Genomic DNA, 18,695 nt, shown 5'->3' with positions numbered 1-18,695 from the left:
TGAATCTTACAAACATAATGTTGAGCAAAAGTAAAGTGCAAAAGGATGCATCATGTATAATTCAATTTAAATGTCAAAAACAGGCAAAACCAATCTAAGGTGTTGTAAGACTAGACAGTGGCTATCTTTGGGGAAAGGAAGATAATAGTGATTGAGAGGGGTGCATGGCAGAAGCAGAGACAGGTGTCGTAAGTTGCAAGTGCTATACGGAATCTTGATGTACACGATAACAAAGAGATTTTTCTATGGTAGACAGCTCTTTGACCTATGATGTGTAGACTTTTTTGTATGTGTTTTTAATCATTACGGATCATCTAAAGCCAGGGCAGTCTTATAAAGGACATAGTCAGGAATGACAGATGTTGGAAAAAGATCAAGAAAGTTGAAAACTAAGAAAATGTCACAGGATCTGTATATGATTTTGTTTGTGACCTTTCTGTGAAAGTAGTTTAGTGGAGCGATAAAATTTTTAACCAGTTGGGCACAAGCAGTGATGTACTGAAGCACTGAGCACAGAGTATTCTGAGAAATAACAGTGATGCTCAGTGTGTCAGGGAGGAAGGTAATTCTACTGACTAGACCATAAGCTGATGGTTAAACTACAAGGAAGCCCATCAAGTGGAATAATGCTGCTAGATAAGCTAAGAGCGAGTCAGAATGGAAATTTTTCATGTATCTTCAAGATTAAAGCAAGTCACCCTTATAGATCTCACCAATGAGATCTTTTCATTGGAAAAAATACATATTCACTTACCTTCCTCCTCCCAAAAACAGAAGTCCAAGGGCCATGTGGTGGGCTAAGTGAAAACCATAGTTCATTTCACCACCCGTTTTCATGTGTAAGAAGCGACAAAGCTGCAAAACCTTTAGGTTTCCCGAGCCAGCCATGACCATGGCGAGAGACAGCAGCACCACGCTCAGACAAGTTTCCAGGTTGTAAGGACCTGTCTGTAAGGTGAAGAGATGACGTCACTGTAACTGTTGTGTTACATTTCTTTATTATCAGAGCTAACTTAGCCATCATAAGAAGACTACAAACGTTTGGAACTAAAAAAATAATCTGTAAATACAAATATTTTCCCCAATTATGTAAGCTCAACGGAGATAATTTCAAATACTGAATATCAAGAAGACAAAAACCACTTGGAATGTCACACCCAAAGGTAACTGGTGTTAACATTTTGGCTTTTTCCCTGAATTTTTCCTTTATCTACACATATTTTTTCCAAATGAAATGGAGATGTTACTCTACACAATATTTTTAACCTTTTAAATAACCTATTAGAAGCAAGCTTCACACACAAAAAAAGTGGGGGTTTTTTGGTTTTTTTTTTTTTTTTTTTTTTTTGAGATAGGGTCTCTCACTTTGCCACCCAGACTGAAGTGTAGTGGCACAGTCTCAGCTCACTGCAGCCTCAACTTCCTGGGGCCAAAGGATCCACCTACCTCAGCCTCCCAAGTAGCTGGGACTACGTGTGTGTCACCACACCCGGCTAATTTTTTATTTTTTGTAGAGATGGGGTCTCCCTATGTTGCCCAGACTGATCTCAACCTCCTGGGCTCAAATGATCCTCCTGCTTCAGCCTCTCAAAGTTGCTAGGATTATAGGAGTGAGCCACTGCACCCAGCCATAAAAAATTCTTGTATAACATAATTTTGGTAGCTCTACTGTATAAGAATGCATATATATGCCATAATCAAATTTAATTAACTACTTTTAGACGTTTTTGATGTTTCCAACTTTTCCATATTATAAACAGTGTTGCAAAAATCTATGTAGTTTTCACCAGGAAATAAAATATCTTAGTCTTGTCATCAGAGAAGCAATGCCTCAAAAGCAACTGAATCCTTACTAAGTACTAATATTTTTTTAAAAGGAAATTCCCAGTATTTAATACTGAGACAGAATTACATGAGGTACAACAATCCATGAATATTATGGCCTTTCTTATTCTCTTGTCACAAGAACTAGATACCTGTGCGTCCTTCCAGTGTAATCATATTCTCACTAATATTCCAAAACAAAAATAAAAAGATGAGCTAATGGTTCTTCAAATCTCTCATTCTACATTCAAACAAACAGCAGCAATATCTGATAACATATAAGTAACTGGATTATCAGTAGATTTTTTTCAAGTTTAATTTTATTCCCAAGGAGAATGATAAAAAGACTTACAACAGAAGCATTAGGTGCAGACAAATAAGTCATAAAATCTTTTGCAAATTTATGCTAGAAAAACAAAAGAAAAAATTCAAAGTTAAAAGAAGATCTTAAGGCTTTGTTAAAACAAAACAAAAAAAAAAGAATACAGTAAACTAAAATACTTCTTACCAAACAGTTAAATGCTGATAAGTTTTCTGAGCCAGCAAATCGAAAACCCAGAGACAAACAGGCTCCTGCAATTATGTAGACATGTGCTTGCCTGAAAACAGGTGACAAGAAATTTAACAGTCATTATTTTACCTTAAAATTAACTTGAAATAAGTAACAATAAATATTCCAGTTCTCTAAGCTAGTTTACGTCTTTCTGGGAATGATCAAGTGTGCCTCTACTCAGTCAGCAGATTTCTTTTTTTTTTTTTTTTTTTCCAGATCTTTTTTTTTTTTTCAGAAGCATCGGGTCACCCTTACTCGTGAATTTTGCCCCTTGCCTACAGTTTCATATGCAGCAAAAACAATTTTTAAAATTGTTGCCAATTTGTTTTAATGGAGAGGATAAAAGAGAAATACGTACAAGTTAAATCTCCAATATTATTTTTTGAGGGCAAGAGCTCTATACTTCAGAGAGTTTTAACCAACGTCATGAACATCTGATAAAAAATGGTTAGAAACGCCTGGGATTCAGAATTACTTAAATCAAGGACAATATGACTCCTACATAGTATACTTCAATTTATTTATCTGATAGATGCTAGGATAGATAATTTGCATTATACATCACTTACGACAAAGTTTCCAAATTCAAATCCTCTGAGCAAGGCAATTCGATTTCACTGAGAGAGATACTATTTTCTCTTATAATCTGTCAATATAGAAAGCAAGAATACTTAGATATCAACGTTCTCATTGCAAATATTTAATAATCTGAAGAATAACACACAGCTTATCATGGCTGTATTTATATAAAGTAAGCTTTACCAAACCATTTCACTCAAAAGCCTGTATTTTAACCACATTGAATGCAATCAAATTTCAAATCTAAGATGGGCTAAGTAAGAATAATAATTAAGGCTGGGTGCGGCAGCTCACACCTGTAATCCCAGCACTTTGGGAAGCCTAGGCAGGCGGATCACCAGGTCAGGAGTTTGAGACCAATCTGACCAACATGATGAAACCCCGTCTCAACTAAAAATACAAAAATTAGCCAGGCATGGTGGTGCATGCCTGTAATTCCAGCTACTCAGGAGGCTGAGGCAGGAGAATCACTTGAACCAGGGAGGCGGAGGTTGCAGTGAGCAGAGATCTCACCACTGCACTCCAGCCTGGGCGACAGAGTGAGACTCCATCTCAAAAAAAAAAAAAAGAAGAAGAAGAAGAAGAATTAAATAGGGCTGAACAAATATAAACAGGAAGACGTTAGTATATTCTGAATCAATAACACTGTCATAATATTGCATACCAGTCAACTGAAATACAAAGATGATGGCTTTAGAATTGGGGCAGGGGTGAGGGGAAAAAGTGGGAAAAGAGAAATAGGAAAGAACTCTAATCAGATGTATTCTTCTTTACAGGAGGTTTCCAGCATTAACCCAACATACCTACCACAGGTGAGGTTATTCACTAGGCTAACTACCCAAGCTAAGCTAAACTGTCAATGTGTTTATCAGCTATGTTACAACTATTGTTTAGAAAAGACATCCTTTTCCTTTTAGTATAGGTAATGAACAATTTATCAAAAAACATATACAGAATATCTAGCTGTAACAACCAAGAACAAATCTGATCCTTTTCTCCTAAAAGAAAAAAAGCCAAAAAAGATAAAAGCTATATATTTGGTAAATATACGAATGCATTTCAGATTTATTCGTTTAATCTTTTGAGATTTCTTAGATTTCTTAACATTTCAGGATGCTTTCTTCAATACAACAATAAATATTGGCCGAACGCAGTGGCTCACACCTGTAATCCCAGCACTCTGGGAGGCCAACGTAGGCAGATCACTTGAAGTCTAGAGTTCGAGACCTGCCTGGCCAACATGGTGAAACCCCGTTTCTACTGAAAAAAAAACAAAAAACAAAAAATTAGCTGGGCCTGTAATCCCAGTTACTCAGGAGGCTGAGGGACGAGAATCACTTGAGCCCGGTAAGTGGAGGTTGCAGGGAGCCTAGATCGCACCACTGCACTCCAGTCTGGGAAACAGAGTGAGACCCTGTCTCAGTCTAAAAAAAATAAATAAATAAAATAAAGTAAAAAAATATTCAGAAGGCACTTACAATACAGTCTTGTTAGGTACTGAATATCACCAAATCAAAGACTTAAAATATCTTTCCTCTTTTTTTTTTTTTGTCGCCTTGAGACAGGGTCTCCCTCTGTCACCGTACTCCCTCTGGAGCACAGTGGTGCAATCACGGCTCACTGCAGCCCTACCTCCCAGACCCAAGCAATCCTCCCATCTCAGCTTCCCAAGTAGCTAGGACTACAGGTGCACACCACCATGCTTGGCTAATTTTCGTATTTTTTTGTAGAGATGGGATCTCACTATATTGCCCAGGCTGGTCTTGAACTCCCGGGCTTAAGCAATCCACCCTCCTTGGCCTCCCCAAGTGCTAGGATTATAGGCGTGAGTCACCACACCCTATCTGTAAAGTTTTTTATGAAAGAAAAATTGCTATGAAGATGCTAGTTGTTATTTTACATATGCCCTAAGTTCAAACAGACAAGCGGTTTACAAGCGACCTTTCATTAAAAAGAAAAAAAAAAATCCTCCTTTTAACGCTAGGTGGCTCACTACAAGGAACCCTGCTCCAGAATCAATGTAGCTCCAGATGAGAACCCAAAGAAAAGTGGAGGCTGATAGGAAATATCAAGGAGGAAAACTGTGAAATTGTTCTCTCTCCTATTTGTAGTATCCCTGTTGTAATAAAGATCAAATATAACATTATAAAGTCCAAAGTAAAAAAAGACATTATTCTATACTAAAAGTCCAAAAACCATATTTTCATAAAAATGAAAAACGACCACTGTTTTTCGCGGGTTTTTTTTTTTTTTTAAGTAGAGACAGGGTTTCGCCACATTGGCCAGGCTGGTCTCGAACTCCTGGCCTCAAGTGACGTGCCCACGTTGGCTTCCCAAAGTGCTGGGATTACAGGCATGAGCCACCACACCAGGCCACAAAAAAGACCACTCTCTGACATGAATTTATACTTTCCACTTTGGAATTACAGTTACTTGTATACGTGTTTAATCTCAGTAAGCTAAACCTAGTACATTTAATAAAGTTTTTTGAGAACACTCTACATGTCTGGTGTATCTTTAATGTATTACAGAACTTAGCATGTGCCTTGCATTTACAGAGGATTAATGAGTATGTGCTGAATGAAGGAGTGAAAGAAAAAGCATTTCATCCTACAATATACATTTTAAAGAGCACTTTCCAACAAACTAAAAGCTCTGACATCTGAATAGGCTAGCAGTTAAAATTATGGTAACAAATGAGCGAGTCATTTAAAACAATTCTTCCTCACCTCTTTCATATCAGTGATTAACAAAACTGGAAGAACTAAACAAATAAAAACAAACCTAGGAGTTCTACTTCCTCAAATAATAGATGAATAAACTCCTATCAATTCAACTCATACAACAAGTATAAACCCTAGACAAAATATAAAATCCAAACTATCTATGGCAGGAGTCAGTAAACTATTTCTAAAAGGGTCAAATAGTAAGTATCAGCAACTACTGATCTATGCATTTGTAACAAAAAACAGCTACAGACAATAAGTAAACAAATGGGCATGGCCATAATCCAATTAAATTTTCTTTCTAAAAATCAAGTGGGCTTAATTCACCAACTCCTGACCTCAAGGCACTGGAGTGAGAACAAAAGCAAGCAGATTCTAGAGGGGAGAGTTGCTTCATGGAAGAGAGAAACACCACTAGGTACATCTTCCTTTCCATGGTTTCCGCTCTGAAAGCAGGTCTGTCTGGGCCAAGAAAGATGACAAAAGCTGCAATTAAAAGCTCACAACCTTCTTGGCCTTAACAACCAGGATACAGGAAAATACCACACCCATTGGGAGGTGAGAACAGAATACTACAAAGGAGACAGCCACAGAGACAGGGCCCCAAGCTCTGTGTATATAAATTCTGTGCAAATGTCTGCCTGATCCATGAACAATGTGTGCACAGGGCAGACTCCAACAGCCCACAGGATAAAGACGTGCACCGAGATTAGAGCTAGCAACCAAGAGAGAGTGACAATCTGATTCCAAGTAAATTAATTGGTTGCTTTAAAACAAAAGGTATATATCTGGGTTTACTGTGCCTGAACTACAAACAACGTGGTTTAAGCTAACACACATTCTCCTGAGAATCTGGAACTTCAGTACATGCAAGGCAGAGGGTACCTTACCTACATGTCAGCTCCCAATTAAAAACTTGGGCACTGAGTCTCTGATGAGCTTCCCTGGTAGGCAACCTCAACCTGTACCTCATATCATAATCAAAATTACTTTGAAATGAATTATGTAAGTATACATAAAAACTAAAACTTCGGAGGCTTTTAGAGAGAAGTAGAAGAGATTATCTTCATGATGGGGTTAGACAAATGGTTTTTTTATAGCAATAGAGAATAACCATAAAAGAAAAAAACTGACAAATCAGACATTATTTAACATTGTAAAATCTTCTGCTCAAAACTAAGAAAATGAATATGCAAGCCACAGACTGGGAGGGATATTTGCAAAAGAAATCTGACAAAGAACAGGTTTCCAGAATGCATAAAAAACTCCAGCAATGCAGTAATAAAAATACAAAATTTTTTTAAAAATAAGCAAAGGACATGCACAGACACTTCACAAAAAGACAGATGGAGGACCAATAAACCAACAAAAAAGTTATCAACATCAATAGCCAGCAGAGAAATGCAAATTTAAACAACGAGATATCATTACATATCCATCAGCAGCACTAAAATTTAAGAAACTAACATCACTACATATCAGTGAGATGTGCAACAGCCAACACTCTCAAACACTGCTGGTCAATGTGTCAAATGGTACAGCCGCTTTGGGAAAAGATTTATTAGTTCTAACAAAACTAAATATACCATCCACCCTATGCCTCAGTCATTCCAACCCTACCTAACAGGGTCGCAAATGGAATACACAGGTTGAGGATCCCTAATCTGAAAATCCAAAATCCAAAACGCTCAAAATCCGAACCTTTTTGAACATTAACATGATGCCCAAAGGAAATGCTCATTGGAGTATTTCGGACGTCAGAGTTTCAGATTAGGGATGCTCAACCAGTAAGTATAATTTCAAGTATTCCAAAATTCAACAACGCTTCTGGTCCCAACCATTTCAGATAAGAAATACTCAATCTGTATCACCTAATAATAAAAACGAGAATGAACTATTAATATACTCAATATCTTGAAAATGCTGAAAGAAGTCTTATACAAAAGGGTATATGCTATATGTGACTTCATTAATATAAAGTTCTACATCAGGAAATTAATACATTTTTGGGGAAAAACAAAATTCATATTGGTTACCCTGGGGGTAGGGATGAACGCACAAAGCGGGAAGGGGCACAAGGGACAGAGGCTGGTTTCCACAGGCCTATGTGTTAGTCAAATCTTATTCAATAGGATACTTAAAATTGGTGCATTTCAGGATATATAAATTTTATCTTAAAAGGAAAAAATGTAAATATCAATTACAGTATGGTACAATTTCAGGATGGAGTATATTACTGTTTGGAACTAACATTGAAATTCATCAAAAAATGTTGGATTAGGTAGAGGAATAGATAAGTGGATAAGTGATTAAACATGTTTATACCATAAAATATTATTGTAGAGTCTATTGGTGATGTGGATGTTCATATAAACTTCTTTCAACCTTTGAGATTTTTCTTCTTCTGAAAATACTGAAACAAACAATCTACATAAAGAAACTGAGACCACTGGGCATGGACAGTTGACTAAGGGCAGTGGTTAGTTACAATATTCAATTTTGAGTTTTTACCAAAAAAATCCATTTATTTTTAACTAGTATACTTGGCTTATCGAATAAACATGATATAAAGTAATTAAAAGAGTTATTATATTAGGAGATCTAAAATTGTCATGAAGTAAAAGAGCATCTTAGAAATGTGTATTTAGGCCGGGCATGGTGGCTCACGCCTGTAATCCCAGCACTTTGGGAGGCCGAGGCGGGCGGATCACGAGGTCAGGAGATCGAGACCATCCCGGCTAACACGGTGAAACCCTGTCTCTACTAAAAATACAAAAAATTAGCTGGACGTGGTGGCGGGCACCTGTAGTCCCAGCTACTCGGAGGCTGAGGCAGGAGAATGGCGGGAACCCGGGAGGCAGAGCTTGTAGTGAGCCGAGATCACACCACTGCACTCCAGCCTGGGCAACGGAGTGAGACTCCATCTCAAAAAAAAAAATAAATAAAAGAAATGTGTATTTAATTATGATGAAAACATCAAGAACACTTTTTTAGAGTATTTTGGCAAACGTTTAGTTTTTTTCTTTCATTTTTTAACTGCCACACGACACTGATACTCATATTTAATTTTTAAAAACTATAATTTCTAGGGACCTGAGGCTAAAAGAGAAGACTGCAGTCTGTGCAGCACAGAATCTTGAAAGTTCTTAGGTCTTTAAGAAGTATCCTGATAATCAATATTGCCTTCATAAGAAAAAATATTTTACAGAATTTTGAAAAATCCCGTAAGATCACAATTTTATGCTACTAAAGATATAATATTTATTATATGTACTTACTTGAGGAACATTGCTGTCAACCCACTTGGAATTTGGTAAAATATCATCCCACAAAATCAGGCATCGAGCAAGTGTCTTAAAAATGCAACAGAGATAAAATTAATTAGAGCAGGTAAAGTTCACAGACTTTATAACAATGATAATAATAAACAGAACAATTTAAGAATCAGTTCCCAACTGATGAGAATTTTGAAAAATAAGTATATGCAAATACAGGAAAAATAAGTATATGCAAATGCTTAGGGCACTAAGCATTAGTGCCCTAATGCTTACAGGCACTAATAAACCTATTGTAAGTCGAAAATACCTTAAGCTGAAAATACATTTAGGCCAGGCTCAGTGGCTCATGCCTATAATCCCAGCACTTTGGGAGACCATAGCGGGCAGATCACTGAAGGTCAGGAGTTTGAGACCACCCTGGCCAACATGGTGAAACCCCATCTCTACTAAAAATACAAAAATTAGCCGAGCATGGTAGCACATGCTAGTAGTCCCAGCTACTCAGGAGGCTGAGGCACAAGAATAGCTTGAATCCAGGAGGCGAAGGTTGCAGTGAGCCAAGATGGTGTCACTGCACTCCAGCCTGGGCAACAGAGCGAGACTCCATCTTATTAAAAAAAAAAAGAAAAAAAAAAGGAAAAACAAAACACATTTAATACACCTTGCCTGCCAAACATCACAGCTCGACCTAGCCTATCTTAAACATGCTCCGAACACTCACATGAGCCTATAATTGAGTGAAATTCTCTGTCAGCATAGTAAACTGTGGAGGATGGGTCGTTGATCCTCACGACTGCATGGCTGACTGGGAGCTGCAGCTTGCTGCCATTACCCAGCGCCAGGAGAGCGTCATACCACCAAGAGTACGAGAAAAAATTAAAATTCAAAATTGGAAATATAGTTTCTACTGAATGAGTACCACTTTCATACTATGGTTAAGTTAAAAATCCTAAGTTGGGAACCATCTGTAGTATCAACCTAAACTACTCATTAAAATAAAGATTTAAATTTGAACAAAGAAAAACTAAAATTGAGTTGAACATCATCAACGTTTAGAGGGCTTGGGGGCTACTTTTTAAAACGTACTCTGGAAAAGAAAAAAATCACAAAGGAAAGAATCATAGCTCTATCTACATCATAATTTAAAAGCTTCCATATGCTCAGTTTAAACATCAGAAAAAAAAGAATTAGAGGGAAAATTTTAGACAATTAAGTCAAATTGTTATTTTCTTTAGACTCAACCTTAACAGTATTATTACATCCCTGATAGTAATCCAAAAATGTAAAATAAAGCAGTAAAAAAGTCCTAATCATTTGTTGCTTTTTAGGAAGTTGTGAATGATAATGTGAGAAAGTGAAACGTCACTCCAAGTATTATATATCAATGTGGTTACCTTTCTTGGGATTCCCAAAGTCCTATTTGCAAAATTTCAAATGAATACTGCCAATTAGATATGCATAACAAATTTAAAATAAAAGGCTCTCTTGTAAAGACATTTGTGTTTGCTATTTATTTAATCATTCATTCATTCATTCATGGAGACCAGCCTATGTTGCCCAGGTTGGTCTCAAACTCCTGGGCTCAAGCAATCCTCCTGTCTCAGCCTTCTGAAGTGCTGGGATTACAGGCATAAGCCACTGTGCCTGGCTTACAAGCTAAGTTTAAGAACCATAAACAGACTTCTCATGTTAACACAAATGAAAAATGACAAAGCATACCCTAAGCAAGAGAAATTCTGGCTTCACGAAGTCCAACAAATACATGGTGTCAGGGGCTCGCAGCCAATCTGCAATAGATCTGGTGGTGGAGGAAAACAGTAAGGGACACTGCTCAAGTAGAGAGCAAGACAATCAAGAATCTCAAGATCTGTTTCAAAACATTTCTTCCCACTCCACTACTGCTCTACACATTTTTCACAATACTTTACACCTTCTAACGTAATAGTTATTATAGATATACATGTATGTCTTACTATAACATAAGCTCCATGAGGGCAGATACTTTTAGTTTTGCTCAATGAAATATCCCCAGTGCCAAGGAAGCATTGCCCTATACATTCATCCAAACAGTAAATGATAAATACCTATTTTTAAACACTTTGTTAATTCTGCACACATTTACTTTTTCTAAAGGGAGAAATGTAGAACACTGAAAAGTTCCTTGAATCTTAGAACTTTTTTTTAATTAGTAGACTTAATACATGGCATAATGTCCTGTACTCAACTTACTCTTCTATGCAAAGTGTAAGCATAAATGCCAAAGGTCTACTTTCAAGCGTCAGCACTAATATAGCAAGTTGGGAGGGTAGATGGTTTGGTAATTACAAAAGCTCTTGAAGTAGGCAAAAACCATTGTTTTACAAGTAACCAAGATCAGACTAATAATAAGGACTTCTGACTTAACCAGTCCTCACAGCAATATGCTAAACTGATGAAAACAAACAGGGGCATTGTTTAGGTGTTACTGACATCAACTACAAAACAGAAATGAACAGAAACTGAAAACTATATTGTCAAATACCATTAAAATAGCCAAATATATTATTTCTAGGTAAAATCTTTATAACTTCAAATACTGCAAGTTTTCCTCCCTTTCAAAAACTTACAGTATTTGAAAGAAGGAAAATCAGCTTAATCCAGTACAGGAGAAATAAACACATGAGAGAACTGAATTTTACAACCAAGGTGAGAGAGGATACCACACTATCATGGCGGAAGGAAGGGTGGGTGGGTAGAAATACCTGTTATTGGTTTTCAAGTAGATCATAGCCAAAGCTAGAGTAGCACCTGGACAAGTCACATCCACATTTATGGTATCTCCCTCCTATTGAAAGAAGAGTTTATGCATGTAAAAGAGTTCTGAATTATTATAAAATTCCTCTGAATACTAGCTATGCTTAAAATTAACATATTTACCAGTGTTAGTATGAACACCAGTATTTCCCAATTAACTTCCTAGCTTCCAGACTTTTGATCTGTTACTTTGATGTGTACTTACTTTGATTTGATAACTTGGCGATTTATGTTTTTCCCTATGCATTCCTGTTTGAAAGCGCCTATGTCCTCCAACCATGTACTGATAGAGCTGCTCAGGCACGTTGAGATCAGACATACCTATCAAATTGCTGCCATGCTGGAAAAGACCACAAGAGACAAGTCAAAAGAAATCTTATGGAGGAAGATCCACAACATATACCCATAACAAATATAAAAATGAACTAACTTACCTCAAAGCAGGTTATTTCAGGTTTTGGGTTTTTTTATTTCCAATTTAAAGCAAACATTAATCATGAGTTAATAAATCATGAGTTATTAACGTTTAATAATTCTCACAAAAGTTTTAATACATGAATGTTCAACTTTAAGTACTGTCTTAAAATACGTAAGAGCTTTAGAGTTAGTTACATTTAACAATAAAGAAAAATATGAGTTATATAATTGAAACTTGAACTGTAAATACCTGAATACTTTCATTATTGTACGTAAGAATTTTTCCAACAACAATAACTATGATAATGATAGTAATTCATTGAATGTATGCTCTGTGTCAGGTACTATTCTGTGTGTTTAACATGAATGAACAGCCATATTAAATAGCTACTATTAAAACCCCATTTTATAAATAAGGAAAGTGTGGCACAGAGGGATTAAGCCCAAGGTTATACAGCTATTATAGTAAGTTGCAGGGCTACATATAAAACATGGCCATCAACAATCCATGAAGCTGATCAAGCAATAGACAATAATGTAGTTAAATGACTTGACTCACTAGTTAGGACCAGAATTTAAGTTGCAATTCCTGTGTGATTACTTTTTTTTTTTGAGAGAGTCTCGCTCTGTCGCCCAGACTGGAGTGCAGTGGCATGATCATGACTCACTGCAAGCTCTGCCTCCTGGATTCCCATCATTCTCCTGCCTCAGTCTTCCAAGTAGCTGGAACTACAGGTGCCCGCCACCATGCCCGGCTAATTTTTTTATATTTTTAGTAGAGACAGGGTTTCACTGTGTTAGCCAGGATGGTCTCGAACTCCTGACCTCGTGATCCACCCGCCTCGGCTTCCCAAAGTGCCTGGATTACAGGTGTGAGCCACCGCACCCAGCCAATTCTTTTCCATTATACTACCAGCGTCTTTAGCTCATGTGCCAGTGTGAATTCAAGGCCCCAACAGATGGTCAACCACAAGGTGGATTTTCAGAACACACATGAGAAAAAATTCCTTCCACTACAACATTTTTTTTTTCTTTTGAGATGGAGTCTCGCTCTTGTTGCCCAGGCTGGAGTGCAATGGTGTGATCTCGGCTCACCGCAACCTCTGCCTCCTGTGTTCAAGTGATTGTCCTGCCTCAGCCTCCTGAGTAGCTGGGATTACAGGCACGTGTCACCACACCTGGCTCATTTTGTATTTTTAGTAGAGACGGGGTTTCCCCATGTTGGTCAGGTTGGTCTCAAACTTCCGATCTCAGGTGACCCGACTGCCTCGGCCTTATAACTTTCTTTATATCATTTAGTTTGACCATAACAATGTATTGGTGGTTTTTCAAGGGGAACCACATTTCAAGTGAAACAATCATTTAATGAAATGTTTCTGGTAATTCTGTACACATCTCTTGGATGCAGTTAAAGATGGGTCAATCTGATATTGCATTCTGTCACAAGGAAGATGTTACTGGGACAACATTCTGGGATACACAGTGAACAAAACCCTTGGCAAAAGGGGGTTAGGGTTTGTTTCAGGCAGCTACTATAGACTCTTAAGGCTCCCGATCATATATGTTTTCACTGTTTTCTGTTTCCAATCGTAGTGGGCTGTCACTTATTCATTGTATGTCTTGAACACTTGGGGGAAAAAAAAAAACTTCATTCCCTTTAGTTTGTTCATGAACACTGTAAGCTGGAGGAAAATAAATCTTAAAGTCCCACTCTTGACCACAGTTTCTCTCCATTTGCAAATCTGGTACTTTGAAAAATATCCAAAAAGACAAGAGAGCTGGGCAGCAGATTAAGTCATAGTAAGGGACAGTATTCAGGTTTAGGTGTCAAGGTTATTTGTTTCAACATGTAGATGTCCTAACTGAAGCATGGGAAGGCACAGACTATGCTTACCCCCAAGCAGACCATGCCCAGGGCCAAGCCAGCAGCTAAGGAGTATGACTCTCTGTCAGTGCAGTATTCCATTTCAGGACCCGGAGGCCGTCCTGTAAAAAGAAAAGCGACACAGTTCAAACTAGCCTCTCAAAATCGCAACTCATAAAAATCTTAGAATTAACTTTCTAGCAAGTTGCGCTGGCGATACGAATGGAATATAACTCCATTCAGAAAGTTATGACACTATGGTGTCCACAAATATAGGTTTACCAACCTAAAAAACAAAAAAGGGGGGGTCCAAAATAGTTCTTTTTAATTTGCCAATTTAAGTCGTTATAAGCAATGATATTCAAATACTGTGAAACTTTGAGTCTTACCAAAAAAAATTACCAAGTAGTAGAAAACATTTTTAAAGGGAAGAGTATTCAAAAAAAAGTTTTATTTTTTTAAAAAACATCTCGGCTGGGTGTGCTGGCTCATGCCTGTAATCCCAGCACTTTGGGAGGCCGAGGCAGGTGGATCACTTGAGGTCAGGAGTTCGAGACCAGCCTGGCCAACATGGTGAAACCCTGTCTCTACTAAAAATACAAAAATTAGCCAGGGTGGCAGGTGCCTATAATCCCAGCTACTCGGGAGGCTGAGGCAGGAGAATCACATGAACCCGGGAGGCAGAGGTTGCAGTGAGCCGAGATCAAGTCACTGCACTCCAGTCTGGGCGACAGAGTGAGACAGCGTCGCAACAACAACTACAACAAAATATCTTACATTTTGCTTTCATTACTTTCAAATTCACTCATCACATGTGGTGAAACATGTTCAAATGATGATAATGAATAAGGAGGTCACTTGTTTATACTGTTGTTGAATGTTATGTTTCAACATTTACTTCGAGTCTATATAATAATGAGCCCTACTATGGCAGAATTTCTGTGCATTGATCTCAGAAGTCTGACTGGATATAAAATTCATACTTTTGAAAAGCACCCTATAACCCTAATGCTACCTTGTTGAAAATGACAAAATGTACTATGTATTAAAACCCTTCCCTCTGAAAAAAATTTTCACACTCCTGAAATTTTATCCCGACAGAAAAAAATGCAATTAAAAAAAAAAAGAAAAAAGGCTGGGCGTGATGGCCCTTGCCTATAATCCCAGCACTTAGGGAGGCCAAGACAGGAGGATTACTTGAGATCAGGAGTTCAAGACAAGTCTGGCCGACATGGAGAAATCTCATCTCTACTAAAACTACAAAAGTAGCCAGGCATGCTGGCAGACACATGTAATCCCAGCTACTTGGTAGGCTGAGGCATGAGAATTGCTTGAACCTGGGAGGCAGAGGCTGCAGTGAGCCGAGATCGCGCCACTGCACACCAGCCTGGGCGACAGAGCAAGACTCTGTCTCAAAATAAATAAATAAACAATAAAAATTAAAGAAAAAAAAAAATCACACAAAGGTAATCAGTGTAATGCTTATATATAACAATAAAGGATTATTAAAACAATCTAAAAAGTTCTAAAAGTTAACCAAAAAAAGCATTTTACAGACCATCAACTCAATGAGTATTATACAAAATTTGTTTTAAAAACCACTTACAACTATGATCTATACAAGCAGAATTTTTAATGTACATTCTGACAGTAATCCTATGAAAAGGCACATACATATGAATTAAAGATGAAATCTTCTATATACATTATAAAAGAAGTATGCCACAGCTGTGAGACTGTGCAGTGACATCATCAGACATCATCATGATGTAGCCAAGGAATGGTAAACTACTTTCTAGACGAACATGCTTTAACAACCAGTGCTGAATATTTTCTGAATAAGTGTTTTTCAGATCTCTAACTTATGCTACTATGTATTTTGACAGCAGAAACATTTCAACTGTGGGAATAATTTCATCTATCATTACAGTAGACTAAATTATGGGTCCCGGTCTTCACTGGTTCTCTCTTAGATTTCTGTCAACACCACGAAAGAAACACACCCTCCAGCCTGGGTCCCAGAATAAGGCAGGCGAGGCAGAACAGCAGCGGAGCAGCCGGCTACAGCTACAGCCTAAAGCAGAGCTGCCTGGGCCAATGTTATGCCTGTATGTATGAAGCATCACTGTGGCAATAGCTATCTGATACCATTATACTAAACAATACATCTTTAACAATATATTCAGAAATGCATATAGAAAAGATCTTGAATAGGACATATAAGTATGTAACGAAATTGTTGAGCATATTAATAATGCCATTAACATTTCCATTTGGCAGAAAAAGATGACAACACATAATACAGATTTCCAAAAAGTTTGGACCCAGTAAGAAACAGAGACACTGTTCACTAAAGTGAGTGTGTGGACCTTACCATTTCCAGGTTCATCACCAACATACCCACCAGCATGTAAAGGAGGAAAGCAGGAGTCAATTACTTGGCTTCTATTGGAAGTGCTGTATCCAATACAGTAAACACTGTGATGTGTTTAGTTTAGTGTCTCTCAGAGACCAAAACAATCTACTCTTTGAGTTTTAAGTGCAGGCCACTGCTAGACATTGCTGGTAAAGACATAGCAGGATAAACAGCACACTCATATGTGATTAAAACCACAGGTACCTCATTAAATGTGACCACTGGAATTCAGTAATAAGCTAGCAAATAAATATGGAGGTTAATAACCTGCAGTTACATTAGCCTTGGATAACATTAGAGAATTTTTTTTTTAATTAGTACTAGATCATTCTTTGCTCACAAAAGCTACTATTGTCTTTCCTTACTTTTTATAATTTTACTATCATTTTTACTTGGATTTATGTGGAGTGGAAAGTGCATGCCTATGAAGATTCAGCACTATTAATCCCATACCTATCTCAGCCAACAGGACCTCTGCAGTATGTCTGTGAGCTGTCCCTTGATACACAAGGCCAATGCCAACCACTGCAGCCACTTGGACATTGTGAGGAACATCCAGCTCTGTGGATGTTGGGGGTAAGAGAGCAGGAATGTGAATGCTAAGAAGCCGAGTAATAGACATATCCATGGTGCCTAGTTTTGCAGCAGAAACACCAAGCAGCAGTCCGATGCTTGTCATTTCATGGCCCTAAGATAGAAACAAAACAAATATGTAGTTTAAAATAAAATACTGCCTGCCACTTTCAAGAAGTACTTTTATGTTGACAGGCACAATGAGAGGCACCGAGAATATAGTGGTAAACTAAACAAACATGGTCCTTGCTCTCATGGACCTAATGTCTTAATAGGAAAAAAAGTGTTAAATTTAAAAATATAAACAAATATATTAGTAAAAAGTAGTACAATACGAAAGTACAAAGTATTATGAAAGAGTATTTTAAAAGAGCTTAATTTAGATTGGGAGGGACTAGAGGATTATTAGGGATGAAATCTCTGAAGATTATACAAAGAAATTTATATTAGGACCTGAAGGATGAAAACAAATTAGCCAGGAACAGTAGCAGGAAAGGGGACACTCAAGTTTAGAAGGTGAGGAAGATTGTTTCAGGTGATAAAACAGCATGTAAATGGTTCTGAGGTGATTCAGAAATAAACCCTCACATTGACATCAACTGACCACAAGGGTGCCAAGACAATTCAATAGGTAAAGGGCAGTCTTCAAAAACAGTGCTGGGACAAGTGGAAAGACACACGCAAAAGAATGAGGCTGGACTCAACACAAGTGTTGGCAAAAATATGGAGAGACTGGAACTCTCATGTAGAGCTGACGGGGTTGTAAAATGGTGCAGTCATTATGCAAAACAGTTTACAGTTCCTCAAAAAGTTAAACAGAGTTACCATATAACCCAGCAATTCCACTCCTAAGTATGTACCCAAGAGTAATGAAAACATACATCCGCACAACAACATGTATACAAATGTTCATAGCAGTATTATTCGTAATAGCTAAAAAGTACAAATAACCCAAATATCCATCAACTTATGAATAAAATGTACATTCATGAAATAAAACATTTATTCAACGATAAAGAGGAATGAATTGCTGATACATGGTACAACACAGATGAACGCTGAAATTATCAGGCTAAGTGAAAGAAGCCCATTCTAAAAGACCACATTTTGTATGACTCCATCTATACGAAAGGTCCAGAAAAGGCAAACCCATAGAGACGGAAGATAAATGGTTGGCAGGAGCTGAAGTGAAGGTGGGGGTGGGGTGGAGGAATGGGGAGTGGGTACAAGAGGAATGCTAGTGGGTACAAGAGGAATGCTAGTGGGTACAAGGTTCCTTTATGGGGTGAAGAAAATGTTCTAAGATTAACAGCGGTGATGGATGCACAACTCTGTGAATATACTAAAAACCACTGTCCTATACACTTTAAACAGTGAATTGTTTGGTATGTGAATTTTATATATTTATATAAATAAAGATGCCTTAAAAAAAAAATAAGGCTGTGAAGTGAAAGAGTTTAGTTTGCCAGGGAGCTAAAATAGCCAATCTGTACGGTTAGAGAGTCGGGGAGCAGGAAGAAGAGTGGGGCTAGGTGCAGAGGCTTACGCCTATAATCCCAGCACTTTGGAAGCCCGAGGCAGGCAGATCACCTGAGGTCAGGAGTTCAAGACCAGCCTGGCCAACATGGTGAAACCCCGATTCCATCAAAAATACAAAAATTACCCAGGTGTG

At 37.7% G+C, this 18,695-nt stretch overlaps 1 protein-coding gene across 6 annotated transcripts in view; it reads right to left on the bottom strand.

Moving 5' to 3' along the window:
- The window catches only part of ANAPC1 (anaphase promoting complex subunit 1), a 117,461-nt gene that overhangs the window by 23,418 nt on the left and 75,348 nt on the right, over nucleotides 1-18,695 (bottom strand). For all 6 annotated transcript variants that reach the window (XM_037994280.2, XM_008008372.3, XM_037994281.2 and 3 more), the window contains 10 exons: nucleotides 16,904-17,138; nucleotides 14,065-14,156; nucleotides 11,959-12,093; nucleotides 11,702-11,784; nucleotides 10,680-10,758; nucleotides 8,961-9,035; nucleotides 2,947-3,023; nucleotides 2,333-2,423; nucleotides 2,177-2,230; nucleotides 755-948 (listed from right to left, as the gene is read on the bottom strand). In XM_037994280.2, the coding sequence (XP_037850208.1) occupies nucleotides 755-948; nucleotides 2,177-2,230; nucleotides 2,333-2,423; nucleotides 2,947-3,023; nucleotides 8,961-9,035; nucleotides 10,680-10,758; nucleotides 11,702-11,784; nucleotides 11,959-12,093; nucleotides 14,065-14,156; nucleotides 16,904-17,138 (1,115 nt within the window). The remainder of the gene's footprint in view (nucleotides 1-754; nucleotides 949-2,176; nucleotides 2,231-2,332; nucleotides 2,424-2,946; nucleotides 3,024-8,960; nucleotides 9,036-10,679; nucleotides 10,759-11,701; nucleotides 11,785-11,958; nucleotides 12,094-14,064; nucleotides 14,157-16,903; nucleotides 17,139-18,695) is intronic.

Source organism: Chlorocebus sabaeus, chromosome 14 (assembly GCF_047675955.1).
Source record: "Chlorocebus sabaeus isolate Y175 chromosome 14, mChlSab1.0.hap1, whole genome shotgun sequence".
Classification (NCBI taxonomy): domain Eukaryota; kingdom Metazoa; phylum Chordata; class Mammalia; order Primates; family Cercopithecidae; genus Chlorocebus; species Chlorocebus sabaeus.
This window is presented reverse-complemented; position numbering and strand designations above follow the sequence as displayed.